The 27,602-nt window shown below is 37.4% G+C and overlaps 1 protein-coding gene across 6 annotated transcripts in view; it reads left to right on the top strand.

Annotated features, from left to right (window-relative positions):
• TRPM3 (transient receptor potential cation channel subfamily M member 3) overlaps positions 1–27,602 on the top strand; it is a 415,263-nt gene that overhangs the window by 311,802 nt on the left and 75,859 nt on the right. For all 6 annotated transcript variants that reach the window (XM_027662909.1, XM_027662907.1, XM_027662908.1 and 3 more), the window contains exons 7-8: positions 7,353–7,527; positions 17,436–17,559. In XM_027662909.1, the coding sequence (XP_027518710.1) occupies positions 7,353–7,527; positions 17,436–17,559 (299 nt within the window). The remainder of the gene's footprint in view (positions 1–7,352; positions 7,528–17,435; positions 17,560–27,602) is intronic.

The following is a 27,602-nucleotide window of genomic DNA, read 5'->3' as shown; positions in this document are numbered from 1 at the left end:
CCAACTTGAGTTTCAAGACACCTTAAGCTTCATAAAGAAATCATAAAGAAATGCTATTTTGCCCTGTTTCAGATACAAATGATTAATGCTTCTGAGGTGATTTTCCCTCAAAAAATTGTAGTTCATCATATATATTTAGGTTAAAACTAAGACCAGATCTGATCAAAAGGTAGTTCAAAGCTGTCAAAGATCATGCAAACACATAAATATTTTTATTGAACTTCACAACACTTGATCAGTTTTCCACCAACAATGAAATGCGATTTTCTACTAAATACTTCCAATAAACAATCCTTGCATTATAAAATCCTGAAGCATAACCTCATCTGTTGAATTAATAGCCTGTACCTTGGAATATGTCATCTGTTTGATGCAATTAAGGTTTTTTTACACTATGGAGCATTTGTGCTAAACAGTGTGTGGAAAATGGTCTGTATACAAGCCTTTGTATACACTGTGCACGAGCAAACACTTACAGGAACACAAACATGTTGACTCGTATTTTTGGACTTGTTTATTTGTCAGCCAGTAAGAGAGCATTGAGTTTATCACCTACAAAAGCCATTATCCTGAGAGAATTTTGCAGTTAGAATGGTACCTCTTGACCAGAAATGGTAGACCTTTTGCAGGATGTACACAAGTTAGACACCTGAAACAAATATGAAGTGTGTCATAGAAACTTTCTGCTGCTGAGTCCATCATGATATAGGTACATGAAAACCTGTGATATGATGACTAGTAGAGAAACCTGCTGATTCACATACCTCACCACCTGCACTACCTCCAGGTCCAGGAAGGTTTAGTAACCTGTGGAACCCTAGAGGGTAGCACTGTGCAAAACTGTAGAGGGTCCTGGATCATGCAAATATACTTCTTTCATGAAGATCTGATGAGCCATTCCAAGTCAATGGTATACATCCCTGTCCATGCCTATGGTAGGTGTGCTTCATCAGAAAAAGACTTTAAGTTGTCAGGTTGACTGCCCATGCTGTGTGAAGGTTTATGGAGGCTTCCTCTCCCCCTCCTTTGGGACAATTTGGACTCACTCAGTATATACGTGCTACCTCTGTCTTATGTGTACCATAAGTGTGGAGAACTTGCTCTAAGCTGCACACTGTGTGTGAGAAGTGACATAGGTTTCCAGCTGTACACCACTTCTGTGCTAGCCACTGTGCAGTAACCGCTCCAGCGGGACAGACACAGGCCCCAACATCCCAAACAAATCCAAATAATCATGAAATTCTCCAGTGAAAATTTCCAGGTAGAAAAAGGAAAGGAACATAGGGAAACTCACCCCAACACATCTGCCCTGATGAAGGAGCAAAGGTGGTCAGCAGAAAATCAACTCCACCCTCTGATAAGATGCAGAAATTAGAGACATTAGAGACTAGAGCCTTTCAGTTTTATTTGGCTGAACTCAGGGCTAAACTTGGAGATAGTACACAACATAGTGATATGTCCCAGTTACTCTTATAAGCATGCTTAAAATCATGAGCAGCAAATGCATTTTGTAGTAAGTGGGGCATTTTATTCAGTTGTTGGTCTACAAAAATGTGGGTAGCTCATGTTTAACTCTTCATAAAAAGAATTAGTAATAATTTATGAAACAGTTATACATTATTTATAAATATACTCACAGTATGAAATATTCATGTTTTTCCAAGAACTGGGAAAACAAAGTAGGGCTTCTGCAAGGCATGGCAGATTTTTTTTAATCCCTTTTCACACAGTACAGACATTATGCAGCTTTTCCTTTCTTCCATTTCCAAATTCATTCATTTCTTCTAGTTTATTATTTTAATTTACATATGCATGCCCTACTGCTGTGTCAAGGGGAAAATTATATTATTTTTCTGTATAATAGCATGAAGGCCTACAAGTTTCCACTGGTGCACATCAGGAAAAACGTTCTGATACATACGTAGCTTCCTGGAATCACAATTGCTGGAAAGTCTCTCACTGGTTTTGTTACTAGCCGCAAAGGCAATAACACAATAATGAAGCTTTAAGTTGACTGTATAAATCCTTGTCACAATATTGCAGTCTAGTTTACGATACTGCACCAGCAATATCCACAATACCTGAACTGTGAATAACTTAACAGTCTAGTCTACCCTGCAAAAATCCATACTTATTGAAATACTCAAAATACAAGTTCCAGAGATTAAGATAGTGATGAGCCTCAAGTCTTTGCTACCGTTTCTTCTTTTTGCATGAATCATTATATTGAATGAAAATAATAACACTGTTTCATCCATGTTCTGTTAATGAAGTCATGAGAGACTACCTGTCTTTTTGCACTAATAGCAGGAGTACTAAGAATTCAGTATGTGAATTGGAGACTTTATTAAAGGAGAAATAGTAATATGCCAGTTCATGTGAGACGTTTCATACATACCTGCTCTTGAGTATAAGCTGAGTATTTCTTTTGAAAATCTGAGAAAAAAGTACATCTGGCTAACAAATTATTTTTGTGTGGAGTACATATTCAGAGACCCCTCTTAAGTATGAAAAATCTTGATTTTGGAATCCAGTCTTTACTATCTTGAAACATAATTTACTAAGTCATGAATGTCACAGTGATAACACAATAGTCAGCATTCACAGCTAATATCAAGTCCACAGATATGCCTTTAAATAAGAATGTTTCTCCATCATCCAAAAGGAAAAGGAAAAAAGATTTACTGAAGCCAAAGCTCATCCTAGAAATGCTGAAAGAACAATGAACTAAGTAAATTTAAAATAAACTCTCTGTGTAACTATCAGATTTCCATAATTTTTCAGATATTTAAAAATAATGCACTTTCACTTAAAAGAGGTTTCTCTACAAAGGATGTAAAACCAAAAAAAAGCCAATTAACATGTAATTTAGTGCCTTTTAAGAAACAGAAAAAAATACCCAGATCTGTGAAATTGAACTGTGCTTTTTTCATGTTTGGAAAACAACACAGGTTTGAGAGTCTTTCCTGATAATAATGCTTTGTCCTATACCACACAGGATTATCTGCAATTTTAGAATGAAAATATTTCAGTAGAGTGTGTTGATGCTACCCTCTTTCCTGTTAGTAAAATGTGAAACACACAATTTTTAAGGTTGTATACTTTTAGAGTACTTGCTTAGTGAAAATAGCAGTGTTGTTGGGCATAGATCAACAAGATGAGTGCTATCATAGTTTTAGCCAGACTTGGGCAATTTTATGTGAAATTCCACAAAAAAACATGAAGGGAAGACTTTTTCCTTGTTGATTTATTGGACTGTCTATTTTAGTGCTTGGCACAAAGTATCTACCTTCTGGACATGTGCTAGGAGACAGCAGTTCCAGTACTGTAGTGCAGTTTATCATCAGCACGGTTTTATTTTGGCATTGCCTCCTTTCTGACAATCTCAACTCAAGCAAAAAACTCTTTTTATAATTATGTGCTTGATATTGTAAGGAATGTATTACCTTCACATTTAGCATCTCACCTCACAGCCTGACATTATCTTTCCAAATGAAGTGGCTGAAACAAAAGGCTCCCTGTGGATATATCAGCCACTGCCAGCCCCCTCTTTGCAGACTGTTGTATAATGTGCATGCACAAGCTGAAATAGACCTCTTACAGAGAATTCATGATTTTTTTATTTCTGAGGAGATATGGAGATCTAGAAAGAAAAATACTTTGGTTACCAGTTAAAGAGAAGTCTGTCAGCTACCTTGTTCCCAAGGTCAGAGGTTCTATCTTACTGGTATCATGAGCCAACATTTTTCAAATTGTCCCGATGTTACATTAGGGCAAAGCACATCGTTTCTCAATTTCATGTATTCAAAATAGTTGTAAATGCAGTGTTAATATCTTATCAGGAACAGTCAGTCAAGTGCAATTTTTCTACAGACCCCCTGCATTTATTTCCAAATTTCTAATATTTAGCAGCAGAGAAGCATCCAGGAATTTTTGGTCTCAAACCATCTAAAAGTTTAATGCAAATCTACTCTGCATTTTGCCTGAGAGTTATTGAGCTGCAGACATCTTTGGTAAAAGTAGGTAAGTTTTTATTCTGAATTGAACATAAAGTCACAAATCACTTGAATGTGATTGGGAACATCATAGAAAGCTGAGAATGTGGTAATTCCCATTTATCCTTTTTTTAAATTTCTAAGGTACTCAAGTAGACATGACTTTTTTTTCACCATGTCTGTTGAATTCATGTTGTGGATATCATCATTGCTCAGAAATTAACCATCATAAATCTGGGAAAGTTCATAGCATTCGGATTCAGACAAGTGTAGTCTAGAGGGCTCTCCTGAAAGCCAGAAGTGCTTTGAAGAAATATTAACAAAGTATTATTAAATGATTTCAAAATATTACATCTAATTCCAGAAATTAACTGCCTAATTTACCATCCAAACTAAAGAAAAAATATATTTTTCCAACCCAAAATAATTTATAGAGAATGATGAAAACTAAAAAGAAAAAAAATCTATTTGCTGAAACTCAGGGAGAATTTCCTGAAGGAAAATGAGATACAGAAATAAATTTTGCATCTATATCTTTTCTATTTCACAATGAAATCTAACAGAGTGCTAGAAAAAGTTACACTTCAGTCTGAAACTTAATTTTATATCATAAATCAAGGTTCACATGAGCTTTTTTTTTATCTCAAAGCTATGAAGTTTCATTGAAGACTGAATTTGGAGAAAAGTAGTTTTATTTTACTAGCCTCACTGCCATCTGATTAACCAGAGCAAAACACAACAGGAACCCTTGCAGAGAGCTTTTGCATGCCATGCACCTCTTGTGAGTGTGCCAATTTAAAACAAAAAAAAAAAAAAAAAAAAGAACAAAAAGGAAAATCAAAGTTTGCAAGAGGAATGTTAGACATGCTTTCAAATGACCAGTTCATTGGCCCAAAATAGTTCCACAGTTTAGACTAAACATCATTTATATTATTAGAATTCTTTAGCTGATCGATATCTAGTAGAATATACTGAGAATGAAGAGACTTTCAGTAGAACCTGCTTTAGGAAGTGTTTGAGAACAGCGACTATAATGATTATTGAGCATCATTTCAAATTCAGAAAGTTTTTCCCTTTTAGTCTTACAAGAGGACTGTATAGACTTCATTCCTCTGATAACCAGAAATCTTCTGAACTCCTTGTAAAATTATTAATGTCTAATGTGTTGTACATCATAGGGATATTCAGACATAGTGTCTTTCACCCTTCAAATTTCTAAGGAAGATGAGCCAAATTCATTGAATCTCATAAGATGAAGTCTTGATTCCCCATATACTCCTTTTGGCTTTTTCTTGCATTTATTCCAGTTTATTCTTTCTGAACACACATAAGCATAGATACATACAGTATTTTGTGTGGAATTTGATGAGTGGTTTACACAATGTCACTAGAATACCCCTATTTCCAGCTAAGAATGTTTTGCTGTGGGTATTCCAGGATCAAATCTCTCTTCATGGTCTTGCTACACCAAAGACAGTTCTCTCGTGATCAGCTGAATCACATATTTCTCTTTTCTACTATTTCCTCCTAATGAGTTCCCAGTTCACAGCAGAATTTATTAAACACCAAGTGAATGACTTTGCATCTGGTACTGTGAACTTTCTCAATTTTTATTAATTTCAATGTCATGAAGACCCAATTTGAATGTTACTGAGAATACTTCTTAATATTATCTTATTTGAAGATGTCTAGATTAAGCAGAGCAGCAATTCAAGAAAGTCTTTAGCAGTAATAGAAAAAAAAATAATCCTTTAGCTCTGTATAAGTCATTCTGTTAATCACCTTGTTATATTCTACCCTTCTTACTCTCTTTCATTAGCCTACATTTTATAGCTTGTAGTTTTCTTAATTCAAACACCACACACTTTACTTAAGTTATATAATAAAAACCCACAAAGTAACGCTAGATAGAGGCATAACTAGGTATACTGAGAGTCACTCCAGGAAACAAAGTATTTGTTTGTAAAGTGGTTTAGGAGGTGCGTAGAATATTCTGCTGTTGCATATAAGAACTAGGGATTTTTCTTTCTTCTTCGAGAACAGGTCACTTCATTTTTGACAGTAATTCAAATTCTTAAAATCATTTGATCTGTGAATGTTTCCAGATTTAATGTTCCAGCCTCACAGGTTTACCTTTGCTTTTGGGGATCGAACCCACTCTAAATGAAAACTTGGGCAGACACATTAACACCTGCTACCTGTCCTCAAGCAGCTTTTCCCAAACCAACCATTAATGGTCTAGGACACTCTTTTTATTTTTTTTTTCCAGTGAAATGTCAAAATTTTGTGCAAAATGCATATTTTTTCTTAGAAAAAGCTAGTTTAAAAGGAAAAACACCCTTTCTATTAGAAAAGAAATGCTAATAGAAAATGTTCAACTGCTTCTATCACCTGAGTCCTTTTAAATGTCCCCAGTCTCAAGTGGTCAAGAAGTAAATGCCATAAAAGCTTTTTCAGGTATGTTAACACCAACCTGGTGTCAGGTTGGCTTTCAACAAATCCATACAACCTTCCTGGCAACTGCAACTTTTGCAAGGGACTCACATACAGTTACACCACAAGTGCTTGAAATAAAGATGTCTTTCCTTTGGTTTAGCAGTAGTTCAGGTTTCTGAGTAATGTCCCCAGTGTGGGGTCTGCAAATCAAGGAATGTGCTGCAAATTTTGAGAGAATTCAGAGAAAAACTGTGAGACCTAATAGAACTGAAAAACAAATATAGCACTGACTTGTAACAGAACGTGTTCAGTCTATCAAAGAGAAGGTTAAAGGGTTATCCATCTACAACCTCAAAGTGCATCAAATATGGCAAGAAAAATATCATAGAGCTGATTTTAAAACAACAAACAAAGCTATTGTAATACCCAATGATGGGAAACTGATACCATTCCAAACCTAGATTACAAGCATGATATAATCATAATTATGAACATGTTAGGAAGAAATGCAGTAGCTTCTCTATGTTTCCAAACCAATATTTCATCTTTAAAAGAAAAAAATCAGACCCATTTTTACATAACTCTCGTATTTAAAACAGAAGATAATTCCAGAAAATACTGGTTTATACACTGGAAGTGACAAGATGACTACACTGATCCCCCCGTCCTTAAAATATCTGATTTCCTGAATGCCATTTTCTCTACCATAACACTGTACAGTCATAGTGCAGTTATTTGGTCTGATATTTTTTTTCTTCTGTCTTCTGTTGTGTTTTGTTTGCCTTGCTGGCTTTGCATTTTTTTGTTTCTTTTTTGGGTTTGTTTTTTTTTGTGTGTGTGTATGGTTTTTTGTTTGGTTGCTTTGTTGTTTTGTTTTGTTTTGTTTTGTTTTGTTTTCTTTCTTTCTTTCTTTTACTCCAGGAATTGGTCAAGGGGTGCCAGTAGTGGCCCTTATTGTGGAAGGAGGTCCCAACGTTATCTCCATTGTTCTGGAGTACCTGCGAGACACTCCTCCTGTACCTGTTGTGATATGCGATGGCAGTGGCCGGGCATCTGACATCCTTGCTTTTGGGCACAAATACTCTGAGGAAGGAGGGTAAGTAATTTCCTAGTGTATGTTCTTTCTCTATCCACAGATTCAATTTGATGGTAAGACAGAGCCCAGGAAATTATTCACAATGTAGTGAAAAGAAACTGCTATCATTGATATGGGTGAAATGTTGAAGGCATTTAGAACAAAACAAAACAAAATAAGGACTTAAAGCACCACTAACAAAAGTCTACATAATAAAAAAAAGGCATAGAAATTGTATTATATAGTTACTTGCCATGATGTATAGTACATAGACAAGTACAATGTCTGGTGTCTTGCATTTGCAGGTCAAAGGATTCTGTCAAAGGGCATGGGGAACTACTTTCACCAGCTTAGAGATGCTTTCATTGTAATACAATGTACTACTGTCTTCAGGCTTCATTTAGTCCTAGAAGTTCATATAAGCTAGTTTGTATTTGTCTTACCTACTGAGCATGATTCTGCACACCTGTCTATACTCACACATGACTGCTTGTGTACCAGTCTGTATTTTGCCCTGTCCCGCCTTTCTTTACAGAATCTCAGTTGGTTCCTCATCCATCCAAAGGCAGAGGGCCATGCACTTCAGCTATTCTCACATAAAGGGCAACTCCAAATCACCTTCCCAACCTGTCTTTTTCTAAAAGCTTGTATCCTGTAGACACTTCCTTGCTTACCTAAAGATGATGTGTGTGAACCTGCTTAAGCCCTATTTTTTTGATTTTGTGATCCCTTCCCATCACATCAGTCCAGGCTTATCAACCCTGTGCATCATGCTGAGGAATCTCTGTCCCTACTCCAGTATTCTTGCTTTAACCCCCTTCTTACCAGGTCAGCCATTTTAGCAAAGATAACTTTGCCCTGCTTAGTGAGGTGATTTTCATCTCTCACAATCAGTCACTGCTTTGCAGATAGATCCCATGGTCACAGAACCCTGTCACTAACACCAGCTCTGCAGGAAGCTATTGACTTATATTATCAGTGTACTCCTCACACCCTTTCCTTTGACCAGCAAGATTGAGAACACCAGTCATGCCCTTCACTGCTGGTCCCAGGTTCCACAGTCACTTTACCTGTTCTCCAGGTTTCCCCTTACAGTATCATTGGTGACCATGAGGAAAACAGTAGGGGGTTAGACAAGCTTCAGCTGTCTCCCCAACAGGCAACAAGCCTCTCTAGCTGATAGGCCAGGTCAACAGATGAGTTCTTCTGTCCCCTACAGCTGGGAGATGCCCACTATAATCAGTGAGTGATTCCTGCTGGTGGTCTTGCACACGCTAGATTCAGGTGGCACAGATCCTTTCTTGAGTTCCTCTTCATATGGTTCTGCTTCAACCTGTTTTGTAGTTGTAAATTTTTAAGTGGTGCAGGAGCCATACTTTTTGTGCCAGCAGTCACCAGCTTTTATCCTTTGTTTTATACAGAGGTTGCACTTACCTAAGTACTAGGTGTGGACACTGCCTGCATCTGTATTGCAGTTGGGGACTGGGGCTCTTCAAGCTGTTACATTTCAGAGAAGATCCTATTTCCTTTTCAACTTTACTGATGGTGGGTAGCCTTCTCACTTCCTTCTGTGACTCCTGTCATTTGAGGTACAGCTGCTCCAAGATAGCAGATCTACAGTAAAGAAGGCCATCTCTCCTGGCATCAAGAATAAGACTGCAGCCCAGGACTTGTACTGCTGAAAGCTCCATCTGTTTGGCGTCAAAGCCTCTACTCTGACAGGGACAGCTACTCCAATACCTGGAGAAAATTGCTCTCTAGCATATCACCACCACACTTGAGATTATTTATGCTTGAACAAATTCATCTGAGACCCCCTTTGCATCCTCTTGCACAAGCTTGGCTGTACTCTTGGTCTGATTCTTTGATAACCCTTTTCCAGGAACCTGTTAACGAGTGCTTGACCCTCCCTCATAAAGGGTGAGTTGCAAATAAGGCTGCAGGCACCATAGATCAAGGGTAGAAGCATTTTCATTGGAAAATTCTGAAGCTTTCTTGGCCCACAGCCTTGTGGCTGTCCTAAACTCATCCTTACCTGAGAGCCACAGTCACCCTCAAAGGGTTTACAGGTGTTCTGCAATGATCATCCCAAATCTTCGTTTGTGAAGCCTAGCCATGAACATGAGCAATGATCATGGACTTTGTCCCCTCAAAGCTCCCAAAGGAGAACCCAGAGTCTGCTGCTCAGAAATAACAAATAAGAGAAAATTTAATAATTTCAGAACAAAATATGAAAGAGTAATTAAAACCCCCTCAGATTCTTATAACTAAGACTTATTTCATGCTTTTTATTGAAGTAGTTGCTGTAATTTTATGGTTGAGATTCCCTGGTGAGGAACTCGTTTTTGTATGTGTTAGACTGTGTGAACATGTGTATTCACAGATACAACAGAGTTAAGCAAATAATAAAATATAAATGTGTAAGCACTGAGCTCTAGCCCAATTACTGTTATGTGTTTTTAAAGTAGATGTGTTCATTAACTTACTCAACCTAGAACTCCTACTGGGAAAAAGACAGTTTTTAACAAATACCTAGATCTATTTTATATTCAAGTTCATGCATAGTCCAATGCTGCATCTAGGATACATATGTGTGTGCGCTAGGTTTCATTGTATCTTTGAGAAGTTTTTTTCTCTGTTTTCAGTGACCTCACTGATAACACATTTCACATAACCTTAGTCAAATATGTTTTATCCATTTATCTGCTATGTACGTATACAGTTTGCATCAACCTTGTCTGTGTTTTGATGTCATCATGCCAAAAATACAGAATGAACGAATCTATTTCAATATATAAAGGGGTCTTAAAAGGAAGATGGAGAGAGATTTTTTACAGGGATCTGTGGTGAAAGGACAAGGGGCAATGGCTTTAAACTGGAAGAAGACAGCTTTAGATTGTGCATAAGGAAGATATTCTTTACTGTGAGTGTGGTGAGGCACTGAAAGAAGTTGCCCAGAGAAGCTGTGGATGCCTTACCTCTGGAATTGTTCCTGGCCAGGTTAGATTGGGGTTTGAGCAACCTGACCTAGTGAAATGTGTCCCTGCCCGTGGCAGGGGGGTTGGAATTAGATGATCTTTATAGGTTCATTCCAACCCAGACTATTCTATGATTCTATGATTTTGTGGTTCTATTTCATCATCGTAAACTCCTATCTTTAAGAAAGGTGATTGATAGTATCAATAGAGGCAGAACAGGCATTTTTTACCTGAGATGCTCAAGTCTTCCTTTGAGAAAGGTATTATTTTTCCTTATTATTGGTCTTCTTTCTGTGGGGGTCCTGTTCCAGGTGGTTACTGCAACATTATCAAACTGCAAAACTGTTTTTTTCACCTAGCACTAAATAGAATGCACAAGCTATGAAATTTGTAAAGCTAGCTAGTGGGAATTTCTGTGTATTCACTCTGGTTCAGAAAACATCAGTCTAACGTGCAGTGACCCAGAAGTGAAATGCCAATATAATTTATATCAGAAAAATATTCTTTTCTCCCCCCGTAACCTACATATTAGCAATATCAGGAGTATAATCAATAATTGCTGTGTTAACTGAGTTTAGCTACTAACTTTTCTTTTGGATGGAATCTAAGCAGGTTATACAAAACTGTTTCTATTAAACTCTAAATCAAGATCATACATCCAAATTGCATGCAGAGTTTAATTCTGCAGTCCACTGTGCAATCGGACTATAAAGTCAAAAACCTATAAAGTCAAATTCTGGCAGCTGACCAGAATCAGGGTCTTCTCTGAGATACAGTGTGTCTTCCAACTGCTCTTACTGGGCATCTAATTTAAATCATTCAAAACCCACATCATTAATGGCAGAAACAAACTCACATGCGTGTTGATATTGTCATGCTGGTTTTGCAGTCTTAAATTCTCACTCACTGCAGCCCAACAAGGATTCATTCCTTCTCTACATATAAGAATGGGTGCATGTGTGTACTAAGCACTGCTGTGAGTTCTGTGATTTTTAAAGTTTATTTGAAAATTTGTTTCCAGGGGAAAGCAGCTGTCTGGAGGTGGAGGACAAACACATCTCTCTGCTTGAGTTTTGATCAGTGTGGTGCCAATCTATCCTTTTAGAGAAATCCTTAAGAGTGTTGGACAATTGCATATCTGCCCAACAGGTCCTTTTGTACTGGGTTTCAAAGAATTGTGATGTGCTTGCCTTCCCTCTTCATAATTTACTCTTCCTAAAACATTCCACATAGCAGAAAAACTAACAATTTCTTATATCAATCAAGGTGCAATACCCCTTTACACTGTCAATGCCTGTGCATCCTTGAAGAGATAAGAGATAAGCTTGAATTTACCTTATATTAAGGCCTGATTGTAGGCTTTTCTGTGACAAGGCAAACATTTCACTCCCCGAGGGTGGTCTTTGAGTACACTGTGTAACTGTGAGCAAGACTTCTCTGGGCTACAGTGGAAGGAGGCTGCCTGCACAACAGAGAGCTGTGCCTTGCAGCAGGTATGTGATGTACCACCAGGAGTGTTAGAAGGAGTGGTGAAGCACACCTTGAAGTAAAGATGTCTTTGGGGGTAAATCAGTTTTGAGGTCTCATTATCTCACCTCTTTCATTGGAGTTCCCAGGGGAGGCAAGGCTCATATGCAGTTTCCCACTGAGGTTTCAGCATTATGAATATTATATATGTAGAATTAATACTGGTGGGCTTTTTTAAGTTTATTAGAACTTTAATATCAGGGAGCACATATTGCCTTGGTCTGAAAAATCTTGAACAGAGTGTTAAGAATGCACTAGGTGGCTACATTTCACTAAAAGGAAATAAAATTCTCGGTAGTAAGCTGAGTAATGTCTTGGTACCTTCTGCATAATTTAGACAGCTGTCTATGGGCCAGATCTTTCAAACTGTCTCCAGTGCTCACTACAAAATCATAAGCCATGAGTCTGAAAGATTAAATGGAATGTCTATTATCTCCTCAAATATTAGGCATGGATTTTAAAAAAAATTCTTTCTGAGGATTGTAGGCCAAAATAATGTCATTTGTGTCTTCTGCATAAGACAAAGCAATGGAGAAAGTTTTGCTTTGCTGTTTAATCATACAGTATATCTTGGACAGAAATAGGTTGTCACTTTGTTTATGTTGTCTCTATTGCCTTTTCTTTCGTAAGATCATAGAATAGTTTTGATTGGACAGCATCCCTTAGAGGTCATCTAATCCAACTCAGCTGCCATGTACAGGGACATCTTTAAGTAGATCAAGTTATTCAGAGGCCTCTCCAATCTGACCTTGAATGTTTCCAGGCACCTACCGCATCTCTGGGCCACTCGTTCCACTGTTTTACCATCTCCATTGTAAAAATCTTCTTCCTTAGAATATGAATCCTTACATATAAATCTAATCTAAATCACCACTCTTAGTTTTAAAAACATTGTCTCTTGTTCTATCACACTGCTAAAAAGTTTGTCCTATCTTTCCTACAGACACCTTTCAAGTACTCAAAAACTTCAATAAGGTCTTGAAGCCTTCTCCTTCTCTTCTCCAGGCTGAACACCCCCAACTCTCTCTGCCTTTCCTCGTAGGAGAGGGGTTTCTCTGATCGTCTTTGGGGCCTTCCTCTGGACCTGCTCAAGCAGGTTCATGTCTTTCCTGTACTGTTGATCCCAGAGCTGGACACAGCACCCCAGAGCAGAGCAGAGGGACAGAATCCCCTCTCTTGATGCTGACCACTCTGCCTTTGATGGAGCCCAGGATACAGTTGGCTTTGTGGGCTGCAAGTGCACATTGCTGGCACATGTCCAGCCTCTCACCCATCAACACCCCCAAGGACTGTTCTTGATCTGTTCATCCCCCAGCCTGTATTGACACTGGGAGTTGCCCAAACCCAGGTGAAGGACTTTGCACTTGGCTTTGTTGAGTTGTTGAGTACCTCAGCCTTTTCCTCGTACATTGCTGCCAGTCTGCCAGCCTTGCTTGCCAGGTGGGGTAAACGCTTTCTTCAACCTTCCTTTTCTGGCTGACACACCTGTAGAAGCTATTCTTATTATTCTTTGCATCCCTTGACAAGTTCAGCCCCATCTTTGCCTTGGCTTTCCTCACCCCATCCTACACAACTGGGCTGTGTCCCTATGCTCTCTCCAGGTTATCTGTACCTTTTTCCACTGCTGGTGCATTCCCTTCTTTTTAGTTTAACCAGCAGGTCTCCACTCATCCATGAAAGTCTCTTGCCTTCCTTGCCCAATTTCTTTCACCTGGGGATCTCAGGCTCTTATGCTCTACAGAAAGTGTCCCTAAAGATCTGCCAGCTCTGGTCTGCTCCCTGAGGGCAATTTGCAAGGGCAGTTCTGCTGCACTGAGGGCAGTTTCCTAGGGGGTCCTACTGACTAACTCCTTGAGCAGCTACAAGGTTTTTTCTTTTTCCTAAAATTCAAGGTCCTGACTTTACTGTAAGGCCATACAACTCAATTATGATAATCTGATGTATCAAAACAAATGTTTTCTGAAAACAAACAAACAAAACAAACCCCCATCTCTTCGCAAAAATTACGAGTAAATTTTTGTTCTGAAAATAGATGTAAATGTACATAGTTCTACTTTAGATTAGAGATTTTTGATAGTAGGTACGTATATTCCATCAGCAATCCAGCTGCTCCAGGAAAGAAAAAAAAGGCTGACTAGACCTGGATTGGTAGGATAATGGGCGTATCTTAGGTATTTAGGGAATGAATGATCAGTTTTGAACTATATGAGAAAGGAAATAAAAGAACAGGTTAAACTGTTTTGTTTAGTCAGGAGCAAGTTACCAGCAGTATTTTTCCCATGACAAAGTAAGTGGAATTCAGGGAATCATGCCATCAAAATGTCCCAAAGAGAATTTTATTAGCATGTTGCAAAATATTTTTGGAACTGAAGCCTAGTAGAAAGATGATAAAAATGCCAACTCTGATGGAAGTCATAATTGTGGTGCTTGAGTCTGGTAAAGTGGGAATTTTATGCCTATGGAACCTTCTGCATATTAGGTTCATAATCTGTGATAGAGGCTCCTGAATATACTGTACCCAAGTTAGTGGCCAAGAGTCTCCTGTGTTCTAGGGTCGAAGAGCCATCTTTTTTCCCCAAATCTAAAAGTAGAAATCTGTGATTTGAAAAAACATGTACTTAAGGTGTGTGTGTAAGAAAAGTGATTGTGTTTGCATAGTAGATAATTCATCACCCGACCTTCAAGTCCCGGTTGTTTTGCTCACAGTAGTCTCTGAAGTTACTTGTTTTACACAAATTCGATTTAGTGTTTGCATCATAGATTTAGCCTCTAATAGCATGCCACAGTTTGTATTTGTCCCAGTTGGATTGCACAATTGAAACTTTGATTTGCTACCTTCTAACATTTATAGATTCCTAAGGAATAAATGTGATTTAGTCTTGATATGACTGATTTCAGTTTATACAAAACTATGATTGTTTTAACAGAATGATTGCCTTTATTGTTTCTGTTTCTGATTAAAATCAATTCAAGTTTTTCATCTTAGAAAGACACTGAATAGGCTTGCTGTAGATTTGCAGACCAATGAGATGCTAAAGAAAAACATTTAGTAAGGCTCTGTGTGTTAGCCTGAGGGAGAGCCAGTTTCTGGATTGAAATTTCAGATTTGGATTCTACACATTTTTAAAGGAAAATGAAATTATTATAAGGAAAGAGGATGGTTTTCATTCTGGAATCTCTGGAAATGTTTTCTGAAATTCTCCAATTTGAGATTCTTTCAATTCCATATATATTTTTTCATATTCTTTTTATAATCTTTCATGTACTTCGCTTCCATAGGTAATTTCCAAAGGAAATTAGAGCTTTATTTGAATCTTTTTAGATTCTCCGCTTGATGTTTTCAGGAAACGTGGTCATTTTGAATAACCTCTTTTTTCTTTCTTCATTTGAAGGATGGAAGGTTGTGTAGTTCTGAACCACTTATATATACAGTGATAGCACCATTTTGTTTGAAATCAGCATTCTTGATTAAAGCAAATTTCCAACAGATTTTTTTTCAAGAGCCTAAACTCAGAATTTATATCATATATGACCTACTAATCTGCAACTCAAAGCATGTTAGTGCTTTTCAGGGTATCGGTCTTTCCAAGCTGATTCTCGTTAACATGGAGTGAATCTACATTTCTACCTGTACTCTGACATCTTGTTTCATGTTCCCATGTGCTTGCAACATCCTTGCTCCTATGCAGGAGGTGAGTTTATCTTTCTTATAACTCCCACACAGAAAGTCCTCTGCTGTCAGCTCTATTGCTGTCCACCAAGAGGGTTGGAGGTTGTAACTCATCATATGTTGCCTTTTTGTGAAGGAGGCAGGTCATGCTATGGGGAAGGAGTGCTTACCTAATGTATGGGCCGTAGATGCATTGTTGCCACCTTTCCAGTATCCCAGGAAATAGCACATCCAGGGCCTTGATGAAAAGGGGAAGTACAGAGGTAGACTCATCACTCAAGAGGAGTCTGTAATATAGTAGAAGACAACAGGAGAAGTCAAGCATGGAAAGAACAGTGCTCCACACGTTATGGTCTAAAATCCCATGTAAACTCATTTTAATTCAAACACATTGACATATGCCTTACAGCCTTCTTTGTGAAGTTGAATTACTACTCAACAGGAATATTTACAGCTAAAATCAAATTTAGAGGGTAGACAACATATACACTCTATATGCCAGATCTTCTATATTCTCCTATGCATGTCTATACTTCTTTCCCATTCCCATTTGTTGTCTCTTCTAACAACGTGTTTGCTGTAAGTATAAAGACTAGATAATTAAATGATACTTGAAATTCGATTGTATAATGAATATCCTGCAATGTCCTTTGTGCTTCCTTGCTGCAGAGAAGTACAGGCAACTTTTACCAATAGTATGAAAAATACAGGGGTTTGGTTATTGTTCTTCCAAAGCAGCTGCCATAAGCTAACAGTGGCTTTTGGATATTGTGCTGCTTCTAGTGTTTCTGTGCAGTAGCTTCAGAGCTAAATATTTGTTTATCTTCTGTCATAAAATATGAGACCTGGAGATTCTGTGATTTTTGTTTCACCAGATGACCTGCCACGACTTATCTAATAAAATATTCCAACTTAGCTAATTTGAAACACTCAGTTACAATTTTTAAGCGAGAAAATTGTAGTGTAGAAGCTTTCCTACAGCAAAGGATACATATTTTAAACTAGAGCCCACTATTTTGTAAGACATTGAGAACATCAGTGTTTCAACCAGAACAGTCCCAAGGACTGTTATCAATAGGTAGGGATCAGGTACTAATATTCCATATAAGATTACTATTTATTTCTGCTGTTGGGTCACTTCATGCAAGTACTGAAATTAGCACTGAGGAGGAATATAAAAATAGGTTCTCTTGAGCTCCTAGATGATCAGCATGAAAAAGACAAAATGTTTTCTTTAAGTAGAGTAAGGAATAGAGAAATTTCTTACCTGGTCCCATGTAGCATCAGTAGGGTGAGTTGAAACTGTTGGGATTTTCAAGCTAAAATCAAAAACACTGACAATACAAATGCTCCCACTTTCATAAAATTAACTGTGAGTTGAATTCTGCTAACTCACTGACAGAAAGGAGTCTTCAATTCACCTCTCCCTCAAATCCAGACTGTCAATGTGGTTCTTGTTTTTGTTAGGAAATCCCACAGAGCTGATAGTTTGAATGACCTTCTGTCATGCAATATGTGGGAACTGATATAAAAACTTTGGAGATGAGCTACCTCAGCACAACCAAGATGTTTTTCTAGAACAGTTTTTCCAATTTATCTCTGATGGTTTCAGCAATTCCCATCCTCCAAACCTGTCCAAAACAACCGTCAGTGATTTGTTGTTTGACTCTTACCCCTGAATAAAAACCTTGTCTGAAGTTACAATGTTCTCTCTTGTCTAGTTTTCTGCTTAATTTTTTCATTTTGTATTTCAGACTTATCAACGAGTCTTTGAGGGACCAGTTGTTAGTTACCATACAGAAGACTTTCACATACACCCGAACCCAGGCACAGCACCTCTTCATTATCCTCATGGAGTGCATGAAGAAGAAGGAGCTGGTATGTTGAGCTCAATGCATTGTTTTGACCAAGTCTTCAGGTGCCTAAAAAAGGATATAACAAATCTGATCAATGTGATCTAGGCTCTAAAATGGTACTATATCATGCTGACTGTTGTTTTCTTTGTTCGATATTTTTGCATTTAAAGTGATTAATACAACAATATAAACTTTCTAAGTTCCTCTACATTTCCTTTGACAGGATAGAACCCAGTTAGTAGGGCGTGTATATTACTTCTTTTTAATCATCCTCAGGCATATCGTGACTAAAATTCTACCTCAATCAACTATGGAAAAGAGAAGGTGGCACGATTATCTACTGTCACTGGGATCGTATTTTAAAGGTGCTGTAGAGTTGCACAGGTATCAGTAGGGCTATTACTTTATTATGGAGATATGTGACAGGAAAAGAAAACAGGTCTCTGAGGCTCCTGTTCTGCAGTGGCAAGGCTATCACATTAACACACATTTGTACTCTCTTGAAGAACACAAGATCTTTCAACAGTTTCTGGGAGATCCCTGAGGCTGCTTTTGCAGAAATATTTTTGAAGCAAAATCACACTGCAAAAACTTGGGATTTAATTCTAGGGGGTTTTATTTTTCACAAACTGACTGAATAGACATAATTTTGTAAGTTAATCTTTCTTCTAAGATTTTTTTTTTGGTTCACATCAGAGATTCTGGGAATTCCAGGCTGATGAAAATGCCCTGAAATGAATACCTACTGAGGGAAACAGCATTAATTATTTTATGCTCATTTCTGTAAATGTAAAATAATTAAAATAATATTAATAATAACAGTAGTAACAATAATAACAATAACAAGAAGAAGTACATATAAGACCTACTTGTAAACCAGTCTTCCACATGCAGATATAAAAAAACATACTTAATGATAGAAGATAGAAAAAAGGAATGAGGAAGGGAGGCAAGAATGAGGAAAGGCATAAAGACAGGAATGTAGAAAGGAGTGAAAGATACAAAGCAGAGGCAGACACTGAATTACTACCAAGACTGGAAAAATGCAATTCTGGATTGTTCCAGGCTTTTAAATCTGGAAATGGTTGTCAGGCTTTGAACAAACCCTGCTACTGCTAAGTTAACTGTGAAGTTTTTTTCTTCAGTATTCACATTAAGATTTTTATTCCAAGTGAGGTTGTACAATTTTTAAAAGTTTGTTTGCAGATATGCAACATTTGTCACCACTGACATTCTTTACCTACTCGTCTTGTGAGGAGTTATTTGCCAGGAGATGTTTTGCCCAAGATTAGGTGTTCTGAATTTGAATTTATAGCACTCACTCAACCGTGAGTAAAGAGAATGCATTAAAGCAATTGTTTCTCTGTAGCACCTCAGTTGTACTTAGGTAATTTTAACATTGCATATACTAGAAAGATTTTATGTCTGAGGTGTGATTGCTAGGCTAATGGTGTCCTTTAAATTTCACAACCTTGTATATATCTATAAAAGAAAGATGATATTCATGTACTCATGATTCTGAACACAGTATAACTATCAGAAATGGATGACCTTGGTGATGTGAAGTACTCTCAGGAGTGAATGGTCGCTTCACTCTTCCTACAAAGCCAGATGTTTCATGTTGCCACATCTGTCCCAGCTCTTGTCATTTCTCAGGCTTTGCCTTCTGATTTGGTTGTATGTAAGACAAAACAGTGCTTGATGAACTCACTTCATCATTAATTTGATCAACCACTCAACAAATAGAAAGAAGATGTAGAAGATTGTCTTGGAAAGCTCAGCAGCAGCTAAATTGCTCACGGCTATTTTCCCTAAGTTCATGGTCAATGTACCTGACTGTCTGATTTTGTGGCTGCTTGTGCCACTAAATAATTGAGTGCATACAGGGTATAGGCAGGAGGGTGCTCGTAAAGTACATCAATACAGCTGAATCACAGATGAGGAGAGGCAAAAGAAATGCAAGTTAATCTCTGGAAAGAAAAAAAAAGCTATCTTTTAAATAATTGTTCTTACTCAACCTGCTTAAAATGTGTAAAAAGACTAGCATCTGTTTTATAAATTTGAAATAAATGTGGTGGCCAGCAAAAAAGCATATTCATAACAAAAATTACTCCTTTCACCAGATTTATTAAGTTATGACATTTTGGATTTCACTCATAGGGAATGGTCTCTGAATTGTATTCCCAGGTGGCATCATTATTATTATGTGTAATGTTCCTTTTATTTGTTTAAGTTTGTTTGTTGAATAAAATCTGAGTGTACAAGCTGAATGATAAGGTGAGGCCTGAGAATAGAAGAGATCTAGATCTGTTAGATTTGCAAGACAGAGACAGTTTCACTTCTCAATTTAATGAATAATTTTTATAACATTATATACTTATCGAGCTGACACTACAAGCATCAGAGTTTGTGTTCAGAAATGTCTGTAGACCAAGGTGCTTAACAATGTCTATGGTATAAAAATCTATTTTAAAAGAAGTTGACTGTACAAGTATATAATATATATATATGTATATATAACTGTAGACTGCAAGGGTAGGATAGTGTTTTATATATTATTTATGGAGATTCTGTATTGCCACATTTACATATAATTCTTAAAAATAGTTTATGCCAAGACATTCCTAGAATAGGAGAATGAAGGCTCACCAAAGTTAAGCAGGCAGGAAGGAGAATTGTAAAACCCAGTCCACACTCTTTTCAGAAAGCACCACAAACATTTTTCTTGCATGTTCCTATCTCCTGCAAGCAGCACATGAGAAGCTAAACCAGCCCATTTTATGATACTTTTCCTGCCACTAAAAAAAAATATATATGGAGAAAAGAGATAATTTAAGAAAATGAAGAACTTTTTGCTTAGGTCGTTTGCAGTCCATATCAATTAGCCCAGGAGTGACTGTAGCAACTCTCCTCATTTTGATGAAGGTTAAACCTCCTATCCATTCCATGCAAATTAACAGGATTAGTCTAGTACTTAGATCCTACATCTGTAAGTGTTAAGATATGATTGATAGTTTTTAGTTTTGCAAATCTCACTTGATTTCTCCTTTGCTAAGGAAATCAAACCATATTTTGAGTTTTCAGCTGCCAAGAAGTCAGCTGGCCTTTGCCATTGATTCCACAGAGAATAAAATCTAATCCTAGTACCACGTTTGTTTTTTAATTCAGTAATTCAGAGAACAACTTCCATAAGCAAAAGAGCTATATTAAAAAAACTGCACACGAAACACAAAACACCAGAATAAAAACCCCAAAGACAGCTGTTGTATTACACTGAACCCTTGAAAAACTTTAGATCCTACTCTGCTTTTCAGCTCTACCGGATGAGGTAGGGCTTCTGCTAATAGAAACTACAAAATTGTCAGACCTACCACTGAAGCAGAAGAGTACAGTTTAGGCAGTTATTTCATCCATCCTGAACCTCTGCTGTGCCATCTACAGCACACTTCTGTGAAGACCACTATTCTTTTTGTTGCTTACACTCAGTAAGGAGATATTTTCTGTCTCATTTGGTGCATATGATGTAGTCACCTAATAGACACTAATGCAACTTTTTACCAATCTTTTCCTATCTTCCTAAATAGTTTGTAGTTAAAATTTCAGCTACAGAAATTAAATTTAGAATGGTTTTTTCCCTCTAAAAAATATAAACTTGTGAAAATATCCATTACCTCATTTACACTATTAACAGGTAATACTGGGAAATGCACACTGAATCATTGTACAGCTCTGTCAGTTGTCCAAGTAAAGAAAATGAAGGCAAAACAGTACTGGGTGACACAGCAATTCCACAATAGTTAATAGAGACCAAAGTTTGCAATCAGGAAATTGGAAGGGTTCAATGCAGTTTATAACTTCCGTGATAATGTTCAGAAACCTTCTTACTTCCTGGCTCTATTTTTTTGGGAAGTCATAATTTCTTTTGTCTTTGTTAGAAAATATAATTACTCTTTTTGCAGCTTCAGATGGAGCACTGAGACCCATTCGCTACTGCTGTAATATCTCAGTCATAGACAAGTAACTCACTGTGTAATATGCAGGTTCTCTGTAGATAATGCAGTAACTGCAAATTTACTGTCCTGTAGAAATATCTCACACTAAGTGAGCTACCTTTTCCAAGAATTGCCTACCTAGTCTCACCAGCTAACCAGCTAGGAAACTAATGGTTTGTGCCTATTTTTGCTGTTTGGTTTCTGTGTGTTGTCATGACATTGTCAACCTAAATACAGAAGAGACATGTGTCTTCATCATCCACAGTAAAACAATCTGGGCATCCATGCACTATCAGACTATTTGAAAATTTATTGCAAAGAAAAACTAAATATTGCAGTTTAACATGGAGCAGGAGTCCCTGACCTTAATATTGTTGCCACCCAACAAACCCACAATACTTCCTTCTAAGGTCAGCATTTTCAATTCAGATTAGAAGGCATCTGTGTGCGTATAAGTCCTGCTGACAACATTTTTTAGGGTGGTGACTTGCAAGACATAATTTTTCAGTATATATAGCAGTGGAAATGACCAAACCAAATTCTTGTTTTCTTAAAGTAACAGAATATTAGGTCTAGCCATCTCAGTGATGAACTTCTTTTCATAACTTGTGACTTTTTTATTGAACTTTGCCTTGAAAAACAATTAATTTTTACATTGCTTAATATCTGTGAGCAAAAGACAGGCTACAGGTTAAATTATCTCACTGAAAGCCCAGAATGAGAGCAGTCTTCTTTGCTTTTTATACAGAAATTGTCCTACCGAGGACTATTAGTTTAACAGTAGAGCAGATCCAAGGCGAGGTGCTCAAAGGAGCCCATTTAGTCAAGAATGAAACTAAGACTGTGATTTGCTGATGGTTCTTTGTTTCCCAGAATGAGCCGCCTTCAAAGAGACCAGAGAGAACTGAGGTACTAAATGAAAAATAAAGCTGAAATGGTGCACACATGGGTTTTACTCAGGAGCTCAAGCACATACATAGATAGAAGTTTACTCTAACCCTTCCAGTCTTGCATGCTTGCTTATCTGTCAAAAGAGCACTTTCTGGGAGAAATACCCATCTGATGGGGTTATGTGACAACTAATATCTCCTTTAAAAGCATTTTATTCATGCTTTTCCCCAGGATATGCTGTAACCTAGGTATGATTCTTATATCAACAGTGGATCAAAGGTTCTGGACAACAGCTGCTTTGGAGATAGTGGGGTTAATAAACTCCTATATACTATATACCTGTGCAATTCGTCTGAACTCCTATTACTCTAGGTTTCAGATGTCAGTCTTCCAGGTGATAAAGCTTCATTACCTTATCCATTGTACTGCTTGGGTCCCTTTCTACCTGTTTAAGTCACTTCATGTTTCAGAAGAATATCTATAATATCAGTATCTTGCCAATACCTCCAAGAATTCTGTCTATAACAGAAGATGCAGAAAGTGCATTACATTACATTACATTACATTACATTTCCTCCACATTTCTTGTCAGAGTCAGGGTAATGGAAGACCTTGGGTCACACCAATGGTTGAATGAAAATGTCTATCTCGGCACTTAAAACCATTTCTCTCTTTTTGGCTGTTCTTTACAAGTTTCAACACTGCAAGTCTGCATGTTTATATGCACAGCCCAGTGATTTAAAGGACAACATCTGACTTGTATTTCCATGTTTGTATGCTTTGTGACCTACAATTTATATTTGCCCATGTATCTACAACTTTAAAATCAGGGACTGGTATTTCACTATCTGAACAGAGTCATTAATGTCCCAACATACCTACATGAAACTTTTTGTATGTGGGAAAACAAATGGGTTTACTACCAAAACATTTTGGTTATTTATTCCACTGGAAAATATGCATATTCCATTGCAAAATATTGACAGTGCTGTAAGACTTAAACAGTATGTGCACATCATAAAATATAAAGTCTTTTAAATGGGACAAAGCTGTGAGATTTCCAGAGTCTGTTCTCTTCAGTCATTAATGGTGTATCAGCTGTGGAAGAAAAGGTACCAAATACAGGGGAAGCCAAAAATTTACAGTAACTTGTGTGAAATGACAGATCCTTAATTGCAGAATTGCTGCCTTTTTTATAAGCACTGATTCTTTTGCTTGTTCCCTGCTTTTTGCCAGACATTCAGTCTATGGAAGATTAAAACATGAAATGTTGCAGTGCTGGCACAATGCAGAAAGAGATGTAAAATTTAAAAACTTTGCAAACAACATTCAAACTTCTCCCCTCATATCTGCTCCCTCGTATTTCCTCATTTGGAATTAATTCTCTTTTGTACTCCTCAGAATTGCAAACTACTTAATTTTGGTTTTCCCTAAACACAATTTTCTTTAATCTTTCTATTCCTGAATTTTCTCTTATTTGACCATCCCCTTTCTTCTGCAGTATTACGCATTGACTCACCTGCTCACTTTGATCTGTGTTATGCTTCACATCAAGGAGCTTTTCCCCTGTGTTAAACAGGATTACTCCTTCCAAGAAAAAAGGAAATGCTTTCCCCTCTTATCTGAACCATTTTGACACTTTGCATAACTGACCTCCTTTAATGTTTTGTTTTATCAAACTCTCATTTATCTTTTCAGGGTAATTTTCCTCTGAAATATTTAGGTAGGCCTAGTTAAATTATAAATGTCAACATGTACTCTGGAAGTAATTGCCTATGTTGCTGAATCAACCTGTGTTCTAAAACAGGAGAGTTCCCCATTTCATTCTCAATTGCATCTGCATTTTTGTAGAAAAGGGAGATATTTTCTTTCTGACTTATGTAACTGAGGTGCATATGAAAAATTTCTTTACTGTCAGAAGTGAAATTTAAAGACAGTCAAAAATTTTCTGGAGGCAGCAGAAAACAAAATTTTGAATTATTTTAAGTCACTATATAGTTTCTACTGATGTCATAATTAAATGATAAGGAGAAACAACTCCATCTTTAAAAGCATGGATAATTTCCAGCATTCTTAGGATGCTTAAGTATGTAAGGTAAGCATACTTGGCTGCTTTCTCTGCTCTCATCACTTCTACCCTGATTTTTTTTCCTTCAGCTTCAGCTGTCCATTGTCTAAGCAGCAGGCACTGTCAGTCTGAGTTTTTCGTCATCTCTTGTCTCCTTCATGACAGATGATAAAACGTCTTTCTGTGCAGTTGTGCACTTTCCCTTCTGATTTGGTTGGTTTTCCTCCCTCTTCACAAAAATAACATACTAAAAATCTAAGCATATTTCTACTCACTCTTCATACGCTGAAGTGGTTGAGATTAACTGTACTGTAAAAAATAAATGTTGGCGGGTAAGAGAATATTTTAAAAATACCAAGTGCAGCCTGATGCTGCATAAGCTATTCAAATTTAATCCTGGGCCCTTATACTGGCCGCAAACAGAATAAGCTCTTCAATCTCTGTGGAGTCTTTCTGAATAAATCCTAGAAAAAAAGTGCTGTGGTAGGAGGCAAGGACTCATGTTTTGACTAGTAAAGGCATTAAAAGAGGAATATGCTGGTAGTTGGGAAAAAATTTTATATCCTGTCATTTATTTCACCGGACACTGTTTTAAACTATTTCAAAACAGGTTTTTATGTTAGTTTCAATCCTATGGCCTGGGAAATCTGCAGTTAATTATTACTCCCTATTACTCTTGTTTCTCATTCCAGGGGTGAAATCAACTTTGCCCATGTTGAATACAAACCTGTACATGCTGTTCACAGTATAGCAGCTCATACTGATGAAAATTATTCATTTATATATCCAGCTATGACACAGTTATGCTGGCTTAGAGAGGACTCTATTTTTGTAAAGGAATTTCCTATAGGTCTATATGACTTGCTAATCCATGCACTAGCACTGCTTCTGCCTGTCTTCTGTGCCAGTCCTGCTGTCTCCACACACAACAGGTTTCACCCAAATTTGTAAGGGACAGAAATGTGAACAGTTAATGAGGGTAGGGGAATAAGTTTCAAGAATTACTAGCACTCATTGCAACCTATCACAACCAGTAATTTGTTCTCTTAGGTATGTCAGTGCTCCTACCATTGCAGGGGCTGTCTCACCTATGACCTCATTTGCCTTCTGTTTCACATCATCTTCCCTCCTCAGCATTTATTTGAAGTATCCCTATCTTAGCTGGTCCTTTGAATTGGCAGCTGCCATTATGGACTGCATATGGACAGCTGTAATTTAAATCTCTGAGGTAACCCTGCAATTACATTCGTATAGAACATGGGAAATCCTGAGTGGCAGTGTCACTCAGTGTGTGAATAATCTCTGAAAGTCTGTTTGGTATTCACTGCTCTCAGGTAAAACAGTTTTACCTGACTTAGCCTATAGAAGCTCAATGCAGTATAATTCAGCACTGCAGTATAATGCAGTATTATACTGCAGTATAATTCATTCACAAATGAATGAATTAATCATATAAGGTTAAACTGACCCTGCAGAGCCAGAAACTATGTACAGGAAAGGGAAAGGGTGTAACCTGTCAAACAAGAATGGAACTGGTTCTAAACAGAAAGCAGAGCAGTTTTAAAACAGGTGCTTTTGATATCGTCCAAGGTCAGATAATATCCTCCTCCTGCTTCCCTCAGCACTCCCCTCAACCCCCTCCCACCTTGCTTTCTATCCTGCTGCTTTCTTTCTTCTGACTCTTTAGTTTTCACTTGCTTTCTACCTGCACTGCCTGAAAACTGGGTTTCTGCCCTGCTGGGCTGTAATTATCACTGGCAAGTAGCACAGTGTGCTGTAATCATTGTGCTTGCAGAGAAGGTCTTCTTTGGCTCAGTGATTTCCGACCACATTTTCCTAGGAAGAATGAGGACAGGTAGTTCACTTTCCTGAAAGTTCCTGTTAGGATCCTTTGGTAAAATCTGCAGTGAGGTAGAGAGAGGATCTTTCCAGCTTCTTGTTTGTTTGTTTGTTTGTTCATGGGTTAGTTTTGGGTTTTTTTGGAGGGGGGCTAGGGAGGCACGTATCCCTTGTGTTTTTCAGGGCAATTCTTATGCACTTTACTCAGGCAGTTTTTGTGGAAGCAAATGAAAGGTAGTCTATGACACAAATTTGACTGTTGGATTCCAAGTACATCCTCTTGAAAGGAGCGCCGCAGAGCTGGTGGCCCTTGCCCAGCTGCCTCTGGCTTTGAAAGTAGTTGCTGCCGTACTTGGCAAGTAGATCACTATGGGCCCACTCCAAGAAATCAAGACATTTAGCAAGAATCTGGATATCTGTCAACACTGTTTTTGCACCTGGTTGATTTTTGCAGCTCTATTGATGATTCAGAAGCATTTCTGTTATCTAGTTTAGGTATGTCTTTATCTGAAGATGTAACTCTTCAAGTGCAGTGCAATAGAGTTTTGTATTTGTAGGGGGTGTTATCATCAGCTTCTCTTATATCTGTAAAGAAGAAAAGAAAATATGTTTCAAAAAAGAGCTTTCTCTTGGAAATCACAGTTGTTCACTGAGATGACTCAGGTAATTACCTGAAAAAAGTCATTTCAAGCCAGTGAACACTGAGTAAAGAAAGAAGGAAATTGAAAAAAGACCATCCCCCAAATACCTAAAGTGGTGCAGAAGAACAGAATAAACTGTTATTTTACAATAATCGAGTTTAACATCAACAATTGAAAATACCAGCTATACAGAAAATACCAGATAATATTCTAGCCCAAATTCCTAGGAGGAAAAAGAGTACTTGATTTTGGGGTTTTCTTCTTCTTTGGCTGTAAATTGATTTTTGGCTCAAAAGAAATAGCTGATTAGGGTAAATGGTAGTTATACTCTCTAAAACAATTTTATTATGCTCAGGAGAATAGAAAACATTTTCATAGCTACGGTGTGAAACAGATCAGCATAGAGAAAATTTCTGTTTAAACTAATCTTCCTTTTCCACAGTAATGCAGAAGAATGTCTAGTGGTAGTATGACTAAAACTACAACTCTTATTCCTTGTTTTCTTTTGGCAAGGTAAGCAGGTCTTAAACATATATGACTTTTCCACACGAACTTCGAAGAATTTATTATTTTATAATGAAATGTCCTGGATTCCATATATATATGCTTTATTATGCTGGTTTTCTTTTTTTTT

The sequence above is a fragment of the Corapipo altera genome, unplaced genomic scaffold (assembly GCF_003945725.1).
Source record: "Corapipo altera isolate COAL_440 unplaced genomic scaffold, ASM394572v1 61167, whole genome shotgun sequence".
NCBI lineage: Eukaryota > Metazoa > Chordata > Aves > Passeriformes > Pipridae > Corapipo > Corapipo altera.
The sequence above is the reverse complement of the archived record's forward strand: the minus strand, read 5'-3'. Positions and strand labels throughout refer to the sequence as shown.